The sequence below is a fragment of the Plasmodium fragile genome (assembly GCF_000956335.1).
Source record: "Plasmodium fragile strain nilgiri unplaced genomic scaffold supercont1.92, whole genome shotgun sequence".
NCBI lineage: Eukaryota > Apicomplexa > Aconoidasida > Haemosporida > Plasmodiidae > Plasmodium > Plasmodium fragile.
In genome coordinates, this window is record NW_012192672.1 from 60,525 (window position 1) to 71,089 (window position 10,565).

General features: G+C 45.3%; 2 protein-coding genes across 2 annotated transcripts; one reads left to right on the forward strand and one right to left on the reverse strand.

Moving 5' to 3' along the window:
* Window positions 1-13: 13 nt before the first annotated feature.
* AK88_05081 (uncharacterized protein) lies at window positions 14-308 on the reverse strand (the record flags this gene model as incomplete). Its single annotated transcript, XM_012482683.1, has 2 exons — window positions 14-29; window positions 115-308. The coding sequence occupies 2 exons, from the start codon at window positions 306-308 to the stop codon at window positions 14-16; spliced, it is 210 nt and encodes a 69-aa protein (XP_012338106.1).
* Window positions 309-2,172: 1,864 nt separating this feature from the next.
* AK88_05082 (uncharacterized protein) lies at window positions 2,173-10,023 on the forward strand (the record flags this gene model as incomplete). Its single annotated transcript, XM_012482684.1, has 11 exons — window positions 2,173-3,231; window positions 3,371-6,877; window positions 6,997-7,367; window positions 7,480-7,617; window positions 7,780-7,842; window positions 8,017-8,194; window positions 8,553-8,672; window positions 8,851-8,973; window positions 9,092-9,224; window positions 9,390-9,505; window positions 9,616-10,023. 11 exons carry the CDS (start codon window positions 2,173-2,175, stop codon window positions 10,021-10,023), a joined length of 6,216 nt encoding a protein of 2,071 aa, XP_012338107.1.
* Between the last annotated feature and the right edge of the window lie 542 nt (window positions 10,024-10,565).

The following is a 10,565-nucleotide window of genomic DNA, read 5'->3' on the forward strand; positions in this document are numbered from 1 at the left end:
TTTTTTTTTTGGCTTACCTGTTGGCAAGACTGCAAATTGTTCTGCAAGTTTTGCATCTCATTTTGGACGACCTGCACGAAATGCTCCGTCCCCTTCTGGCAGTTGTTCACGCACTTGCCGATTGTCTCGAAGTCCGTGTTGTATGTGTCGAAGCAGTTTACACAGCAAATAAAGGACTTCTTCTGGAAGGGCAAGCTTTCTGTGCTTATTTTGTTAAGTATGCTATCTATTTTGGACTGGAATTCATTTGTCCTTTTGGTTAGGTTCGTTATCATGTGGTTGGTCGAGGGGCTACTGAGGAACGACATTTTGTTGGCGACTCAATTGACAGGTAGGTATTGGTAGTTAGCAAACTTATATGTGACGGTCTTTTTCTTCACCGGTAGAAGCACACTCCTCACTATAACCTTTGCTGCATTTAAAGTTTCTATCCCCTTGTAAGCCCCTGCAGAGAGGATGTCCCTTTTTTGTTTGTTTTTTTTTGTTTTTTTTTTTTCACTCACGCACAATGTTGTTCCTTTTTTCGACGAAAGTCACTTTTCTTCTTTTCCCTTCACACGTAACAGCTCAATACTGCGCCTTCACATTAACGATATGAATTATTTGTGGAAAAAAAGAAAACCAATTTGTGCTTTTTCTCAAGTATGAGGAAAATCACTTTTCTATCGGAGCTACAATTATGATGACATTTTTACATGAACATGGAGTTTTTTTTTTTTTTTTTTTTTTTTTTTTTTTTTTTTTTTTTATTTTTTTTTTTTTTGGCTAACTGGGATAGGATAGCTATAACTATGCCTTTCGTTCTCCTTCAAGTGCGATCTCCTTTTGTATGCAGCATTTAGTCCTGCAGTTAGTGATTCAAGTTTACTTCCATTGCGAGCACCTCTTCCGATGAAACGGCGTGGATTTTGACGAGGTGGGTGAAAACTGTGCACATGGGTACATATGCGCATTATATTCATTTCGAAATGGAGAATGGTCCACAGGGAAAGTAAGTGCATCCGCAGGGGGAAAAGTTGTAACCCCAAAGGGGAATGACTCACTGGATGGTAGAAACAGAGCCAACGTGGCACTCCGTTTTGATTGCCTTTAAGTTGGCCCTTAAGGAAAATTTGAAATTGTATTCCCCCAAATGGGTACGCATGCAAAAATGGGCAGCTGGTCAGTTGTGCAATTGTGCAATTGTGCAGGCACTGGTGATTAAATAAAAAACTCCTAAAATGAAACACAGTAAAGAAAAGGAAACAAATTGCGTACCACCCACCGACATTTTTCTCTGCCATTATGGTGGATCGGCTAAACTGCCCAGGAACCTGCAACGTTGGAGCGTCTGCTCTGTTAACTCCATTGGGGAGGCGCCTTAAATGGAATCCAACGTGGTAGTGTTCTCCCTTCACGTGTGCACAACGGTGAGAAAAATAAAGGGGCCCTTGCGAACAAAAAGCAGGGGTAGACCTCTTTACACGTGCAGTCCAAAACACACACGTAACATTTTTTTTGCGCTCTCTACGAGGGAATTTTGGAGGATGGAATGAGGCATGGGGACTGCCTGCGTGGCCGATTGGCAATCTTCCCACGTACCACTTTCCAGAGCAATCATTTCAACACGATCGATACGCCGTCAATTTTCCTCTCTGACCACAGAGCTATGTGTGAACCGTGTAAAACGGTACACGAGAGACAGTCTCTCCTTACCCAAGGCGCACAAACATGTTAGGAGAAAATCAACGCAAAATGTAGTTTCCCCCTTGTGATCATATTTTCCCACTTTTTCTCGCTTTATAAATTTTACCAGTGGGGACTTTCACCCGTTTGTCACTTCACTAAGGTGACGCACTTGAGTAGATGTCTTCTTTTTTTTTTTTTTTTTTTTTTGTGTGTATTTTGTCTCGCGCAGTGTGGGAAGGTGAATAGCAGCAAAACTGGGGGGACATAAAAAGAGATATGTATGTTCCCGTTGGGATAGGTACGTATTGCTCTTCGTTTTTTTCCCACCGTGCAGGGACTTACCTATCCGCGCTAAGCACAACGTTGCGGAGTTTTACATATGGCACTACCCCGCGCTGTTTTATTTCATTCTGCTGTTCACATGAATCCCAGTTAAGGCTTCTGTATAACGTCTCTACACCTCTCATATCTCACAAATAAAAGTGACGCTACACAAAATGTACCATGACGCGTTACAATTCGTGTTCCGACTTTCAATACATCAGCGAGAATGTTATGTGCCTCTTGCAAGGCAGTTGTATTTGTCTACTTAACCTTGTAAACAATGAGAGGAAGTTTTTGTTCATTTCGTGTTGTGAGACCCTTGGGGAAGTTCGCTTCGAATTGGCGGCGGGCCAGGGAAGAAAAAGCGCGAACGTGGCAATGGGCCGCCTCACCACACGGGTTGCAGTGAAGGGAGAAACGGACCATTGCACACACAACGTGGAGGGAAGGTACATCCCACACCCCGTGAGGAAAATCTCCTGCAGTGAAAAAGACCATGCTATGGCAGTGGTCATACGTAGACCCTCGGGCGATTTGTTATTCTACCTCGTATTCGATGAGGCGAATGGATTAAACTCCTGCGAGGTGCAATTAACACACAGAGTTGGGGAAACGATAAAAGATGTAACACTGGGGGATGGCCAGGTGTACCTTTTACTAAAGAGGCGGCATGCTCGGCCCCCCTTGCAGGAGGGAGAACTGTCTGGAAGGGATAACACCCGGAAGTTAAGCGACCAGTTGGGTGCTGATTTACCCTTCGATGAAGAGTATCTTATTTGCACCCTGAAGTTGAGTAGAAATAAAAAAGAAGACCTCGAAATAATAGCCACACACAAGTCTTCATCCATTTTTAAAAAAATGATGGTGTGCCCATATGACGGGAAGAAAATCATTTTGGTCTCACAAAAGAGTGTCTTCTTTGTATCCACCTCAAATGAGCATCTTTTAAAAGAAAACGTAACCACCGTGAAGAAGGAACTGTTTGTGAATAGTCCCATTGTAGCAACATCTTGGCTAGACTTTCATATCTTCACCATCTGCCTGTCCAATAATGAAGTCCTTTTTTTTAACCTTTCTACCAATTCGAGGGACCTACCCCGCCTGAGGTGCCACAACAACTACTCCAAAATCTGCTGCATTTTTTACCACCTCGAGTATCTCTTCGTCGCGTTCGCTACGAAGGAAATTGTCTGCTTCCGCGTGAACTACGGCGCGCTTTCCCCGGCCGCCTTTCGCAAGGTGGGGCGTAGCTAAGCGGTGACCTATCAGCGTAGCGCCCCCGCTAACTAGCTACCACGATAAGATGATGACGTGATAACGTGAAAAGATGGCACGGCGCTAATTGTGCACCCCTCCCACTTCACTCCCTCGCCGCCAGGTAACCCCAGTCGAAGACAACTACGTAACCACCAAGTGCTTGTTTCAAAAGAGAAAGGAGAACCGGAAAGCGGAGGAGAAGCCCTCGATGGAGGCACCTCCGAACGAACCAAACACACAACAGGCCAAGGAAAACGAAGCTCTCAACAACAGGAGACATATCAGGAGGAAGTCTTCCAAGCAATCTGGAACCACCTTCGAATCCATATTAAACGAAATTAAAAACGTGGAAAATAAAATAAATGACAAAGGGTTTGAGTTGTTAGACGAGTCGGAGGGGGAAGGGAGAGTGGACGATGAGCAGGCATGGGACTCCGTAGCCTTCGCCGAGTGCGTCGCTCAGTGTAGCGCTGGTTGTGCAAGCTCGATGGATACCTACCCCAGTTCGAAGGACGATTACGCCAATTTATGTTCCCCTGGGGAAGATAATATTATGAACAAGGGAACACCCTCCAAACGAGCACACCGAAAACATGACCTCTCCCAGATGCGGAAGAAACGGAAGGCCAATTTTGCTAAGCTCCACTATGATGAAGACAACCTCACACATATCTTTACCCCCATTTCAGTCGTCAATTTTGAAAAGTACGTGACGCACAGGATAATTAGTGTCCACCTGCATAGAGGGAAAAACCTACTCATTCAGCTTGAAAATGGACTGTCATATTACACAACAACTTTTAACCGAAAAAAAATGAGTCCAGCTGATGACTCCAGTTTCTACCTCTGTGGACATACTGCTCTGCACAAAATAAAGGACCTTAAAGTGTGTAGCAGAAAATACCTTTTCACTTTGGATGAAGCTAAAATGCTCAAGTGTTACTCTCTTGCAGACAATGAATTGAATGTTATATGCACTGGTGGGGGAATAAAATGGTTCGATGTTCTTTCATTGATGGGGGAATACAACTGCTTGTTTGTGGCCCTCACAGATGGATCTTTTTTTTTTATCAACCTGATCAGCAGCAAAATTTTGCTCTACGGGAGTGTGAGGCGGCACTTGGGGGATGAAACAACTAGAGGAAGACGCGGACCAAGTGTGGGTCGTAGTGGAAGACGGTGTATCGAATGTGGTGTCTTCAACAAGGTGAATGAGCACATTTTCAATGGCTACTTCAAGGTGTGCGGGACGCTACTCTTCTTCTTCCTGATTCACTCCGTGTCGCACCAGAAGTTGTTCATTTACTTCGTGCATGAGGTGCTGATAGGAAGGCTGCTCGCGCAGGTGTGTCATCAGGGGGGAAGCGACGAAAGCGTCTGTCCAAACGTCACTCAAAATGTGGACCAAAATGTCAATCAAAGCGGCGAGGCGGCCACACTTTTGCTGAGCCTCTCAACGTACAGACGCTCCGACGTCGATGTCCACGTCGACTTGGAATTCAGGTCCAAACGCCACTGCGACTATGCCTGCCTGTTGACGGCCACCGAGGACCTACGCAACTTTTACCTCCTCTTCGTACAACTAATAAAGAAGGAGATGATAATCAGGACAAAAAAAAATTGGGACACCAACGTGCGAATCTTCTATTGGAAGGTGCCTCACAAGAATGTAGTCTATGCAAAGGTCATTGGCAATTACCTAGTCCTCGTGGACTTCCATTTGAATGTCCGGTTTTTTTACATGAACAGAGTCACATTTGGGGACGTCTCCCCGGGAAACTCAAACGAGGTTGCAGCCCTACTCTCGGGAAAAAAGACGTCCTTCCTCAGAAGATTGAAAAGAGACAAAGGGAGTACTAGACGTGAAGGTGTGCATGGGCCAAATGATGAGGGAAATGATTTTGAAGAATTCATTTTGAAGCGACGCAGAAGGAGGCAGAAGCCATTTCGTCCAGATGGGGTCAATGAAGATTCGGAAACCCTGAACCGTGAACCACATGGACAGCCAAATGGCGAAGAAAAATCTGTAGGTTCTCCTCCATTTCGCATAAACTTAGGGGAAGAAGACCTACACATTGATCTGAGTCATACGGGTAGAGTTCAATTCATTAACGAACAGATGGAACAGAATGCTGGACCCATTTGCGCCTTTTACATCGTTACGGACTCCAATACGGTTGTTACGTTCTCCTTTGACAGTTCTGCATACCCACTTAGGATGGTCCTGAACCCTGAGGTGCAGGTCCCCTCTATGAGAGGAACGGAAAGGATTAACTTCTTTCACCCAGTGGATATGAAAAGTGGAACATACAATTTGTTCTTGACCAAGGAGAGGCACTTCCGTTTGGAGGGCGTGTCATGTGCCCCCGCAATGGTACCCAGTGGTGATCAGGTGGGAGGCGACCATGAACGAGGCAAACCACATGAAGATAACCATGTAGGGGGAGATAAACCCACAAACCAGAGTGAACACCTGAATTGGGAATCCTCCCTCGACCTGATATGCCAAAAGGACATGGACTCAACTATGCAAGCCACCTTGGCGAAGATAAGTCAAGGGACCCTCTACCCAAGTGATGTGAATTTTTTTTTGAGGCAACCCAGTGTGGTGTTTTTAAAAGTGTACAGCAGTGCCCTGAGGAAGCGCCTGCGCGACAAGCGAGGGAAGAGCTTCCAGGAGAGGGTGTCAATGGAGTGGGGGACACACCCAAGTGGTGCAACAAAAGAGGTTCCTGCTGGTGATGATAAAGTTACGTCTTCCGGTGCAGCCATTTCAGCGGACGCTGCTACCCCTATCGCTTTCAGTGGCACACCCAACCACACGAACTTCTTCTTCGATAACGAAACGACCATCTTCACCTTCCTAAACGAAAACGAGTACCACCTGCCCCTGCAGGAGTGCCTCGAAAACTACAAAAACAAGTTCTACCTGAGTGAACTCCACGCGAAGAGGAAGGAAGAAAGAGAACAAATAGACAAGCTCCGAAATCAACTGAAGGAATTAATCACCCAAAACGAAAATAACAACAGCAGTATAAAATTGGACAGAAAAAACTTTTTTTTTGACAAAAAAATTATTAACGAGTCAGAAATTTTAATCAATGAATTTGAAAAAATAAAAAAAAAATTTGAAAAAAAAAAGATAGCCAAAGAACAACTAATAAAAAAACTAGAAAAAAAATGCTCCCCTCTTGCACAAATCGATTTTCTCTTCGGATTAAACACAAATTCATATGTGACCAATTCATTTAAAAAAAGCAGTCACCATCATTCTTGTCCCATTAGAGAGAAAATCAAATTGCTGCGCTTTCTCCAACTTAAAGAATCAGACTTTGTCCAAAATGTAGAAAAAAATAATGTCCTTTGCTTTTTAAAAACAACAAAAGATTACATAGATCGATACACTGAAGACTTTTCTTGTCTGTTCTTTTCTCACTACTACCCCTGCACAAACATGAATTTGAATTATTTATACGCCAATTTGTTCGGCTCCTCTTTTTCGGCCGGCGGGGTGGACAGCGGGGTAGACGGCGTACAGTGGAACTACCTCCTCTACCCCCCCTGCGAGTTGTTCACGAACGCGCGGAAGCGCCTGCAGTGCTACGTGCTGCAGATGCTTATCGACCAGGTGGGCATCACAGGGACGGCTGCTTTATCGACACCACCCATTGCTTCCATCCCTTTTACAGCTCGAATCGATCCCACCGCTTCTATCCTTTTCACCGCCTCACACCGCCCCCACTACAGCAAAAGGCGAAATTTCTCAGCCACTTTCTCGCCCTGAAGGAAGAAAAGCAAAACTACGTGGAAGAAATAAACTTGTTGTCCAACAAGCTGAAGCTCTCTCTGGAATCCACAGACAAATATTTTAGCCACCCCTACTCTCACACCATAGAAGACGGCCTCTACAACAGGGGAGCGTTAAAAGGAGTGAAGCGGGATGCCCTCCTCCCTGTTTCGAACAAATTCGACCCTCACGTGTTGCTCAAAATGCACCTGCACAAGCTCAATGTGGAGAGTCAAAAAGGGGATGCCTTTGACGATCATGAAAAAGGGGACCTAACTCTGAAAAGGGAAAAGAAGGGGGACCATTTCGGGATGGCACCTGGGTTACGAGGGTGAGTACATGTGCGTAGGCTGATTCTCACAAAAGGAGGCCACATATACCTTCTACAACAGTGTGCCATCAATTTGGATTTCTTATGCACTTGCTTTTTTGTCCTTCCGCAGAAGCGAAGCAGGGGCGGACAAGGAACCCCCCAAAGACACAACCCCTTGCAACGACGAAGCGGACCCAGAAAGTGTTGAGATAAAAGAGAAGAAGAAAAATGACGTAAGAAATGCGCTCTCTGATGTGAAGAGTTACATGTAAGTGGACTCCTACACGTGTGTTTTTCGGCCCAGCTGGATGGATGCCTCTGTGTGTGTAGAGCTGGAGCCCTGCGGTCACTGCGCGTCTCTCCATTATGGGGCTGCAAATTGAGGACCATTCCTTCACCCATTCGTCTCATCACACGTCCCATCCTGCAGATATCAAATCTCCGACCAGTGCGAGGAATTCAATGAAAAGTTAAAACAGTTGAGGAAGAAGAAGTAAGAGCATATGGAGGGGAAAAAAAAAATCTTTAGCTTCCTTTCTGGAGGAACCCCTTCCAAAGTGAAACGAACAACCGACACAAAACGTACCTCTTATATAGTTGCCCTCTTCTCCTCTGACCCATTTTTGCTTCATCTGTGCCGACACCCCCCACGCTCCCCCCCTACCAGATACAACATACAAAAGCTGATCAAGCTGCACGAGCTTTACTGTATTGGTATTTACGCCACGTTAATAAATGAGGAAAGGAAGGAAGAAGCTCTACGCCAAATAGAAGAGAAGAGGATTGCAGTGGAGGGGGAGTTATCTAAGCTTGAGGATTCGATGAGACAATTAGATGCGCTACAGGTAGGGGTATTAAAATGGGAGCATGAAATGGTGCCTCCAAGGACAACTCACTCATGTGTGTCTGCCTGCCTGCATGTCTGCATGTGTGTCCAGGGGGAGTTGCAAGATCGGCCCCTTTTTTCCCCTCGGGCAGCTTTGCAACACAACGGAGAAATTATTAATTCCTTCAGGTTGACGAGCATTCTCTACGGGAGGAAAGGAAGCACCTGTTGGAGGTACAAGAAAAGGAGGGATCTATCCCCCCCCCCTCCACAAAATAACCGAGCTGACTCTCCGCGCACTTCTCCTCCGTCCAGTCGTTGTATAGATAGACAGAGCCCGCCTCGCCCATTCCCACCCGTTTTCCCCTTCACCGCAGAAACACAAAAAGAATTTGGCCCTAAGCGAACTGCTCACAAGGAAGAAGCAAAAGTTCGAGAAGAGGTTCCTCCACGAGTGCATCAACTTCGATGTCCTCATCGAGCAAAAATATGAAAATGTAAGTGGGGGAAAAGAGACTCAGCCCCGGTGGTCCACAGTTAGTCACCCTGATCAAGCTCTCTCTCCCCTTCTTCTTACCTGAACGTATCTCTCCACGTGAGAGAAAAAAAAAAAAAAAAAAAAAAAAAACTCCTCCTGAAGAAATGTCCACCGGCGTATATGTTCCCCATTTGCAGGTCATAGGATTCGACTTCGACTCCAGGAAAAATTTATTCATAAAAAAAAAAATTATCCAAAAGCACATTACAGATACGAATCAAATCATTCATGAGAACTTCGAGCTGAGAAAGAGCATCCGGGTAATGCCAAACGGGAGGGGGCGGGTCCTTTTCTGCGTGGCGTCACGTTCTGTTGTGTCTCCTCTGCTATGCCTACGTACTGTTATGCCGCCTTTTTTTTTCCTTCCCTCACGTGCAGAAACTAAAGCACGATATTTGCAGAAACAAAATAAAAAAAGACTACCTGCACTTCTCACTCATGGACATAGAAGAAGGGGTCGACGACGTCAAGTACCTAAAACAGAATTGCGAATTTCTCTTTAGTGACATAAGTAAATGATGAGCCAATGGACGGGGGGCACATTTTAGAGTGTCTAACTTTGTTCATATTTTTTCCCCCTCCTTTATTACGATAAACACACAGCCCCATGGCGGACAATCCACAATTGTGTGATTTTTTTTTTTTTTTTTTTTTTGGGGGATCCCCCTCACCTCAGATAATGTGATCAGCTCACTGGAGGCGAAGAAAAAAAACAGGAAACTCATTTTTCAAATTTCGGAACAGAAGCTGCGCGAGCAGATTAGTAACGTGGACGCGAAAATTTCAGCGATGGTAAGAGAGAGGACATGCACGCACACTGCTGCAATGATACACAGCCACAATGATACAAACACTACGGAGCTTCTCCCCCCCTCCACCGCTTTACCACTTCCCCTGTGTAGAAATCTGAGAACGTCGTGTTGGAGGCCAACATGCAGAGCCTGCTAAAGGAGATTAGCCAAATGGACAAGGCGGCGCAGGGCGATCAGGAGGAAGACGCGACCCACCTACTCGACACGAAGGGAAACTTGGGCGACGACGACGTTGCGCGGGTTAGCATGTTCTTCAAATGTTCTGATGCAGTTGTGGCTGGAGAGATCGGCGAAGAAAATGAAACAGACGACGCACCACATGTAGAGGGAGGGAGCAATCAACAAAATGAAACCGACAATGTGGTGGAACAAAGCCGCGACCACGCACATAAACAGGCCGCGGATCAGGACGCCGCTCCTGAAAAAAAAAAACAAAAAAAACTGCGCACCAAGGACATCCACGAAAGGAGTGCCATGCTACGGAAAAAATATAAGTGAAAGAAATGCGCATATGAAGGATAGGTCTTCTCATGCGTGTGTATATATTATGCGCTCATGCTGACATGTGTGTGTGTTTTTTTTTTGCCTTGTTTTACTGCTTCTGGGGGTGAGAAACGCAACCGAAGCGTAGAATACCCACACGTGACGCACCTCTACGTAGCACACCCACATGGTCTTTCTCCTCACGATGCATATGCGCGTCCCAGTACGAATCATTTGTGCCAAGAAACTCCACACGGTACCCCATTTTGCTAATTTCTCTCCCCAAGAGCCTCAAAAAAAAAAAAAAAAAAAAAAAAAAAAAAGTGTTTCCCCTTTTTTGTCAATGATTTTTTTTTTTTTTCCCGCATTTTTTACATGCCATATAGATAGCTTTTAAATTATTTTAATTCCCAAAAGGGATTATAATTTTTTTTTTTTTTTTTTTTTGTGGCATCTGCGGCACTCTCCAACGAAAAGGTCCACATTGACGCCACCACGACGGAGGCGGTTAGGTTGGCTACCTGATCTGGGGAACCCCATGCAGAAAATGCGCTAAG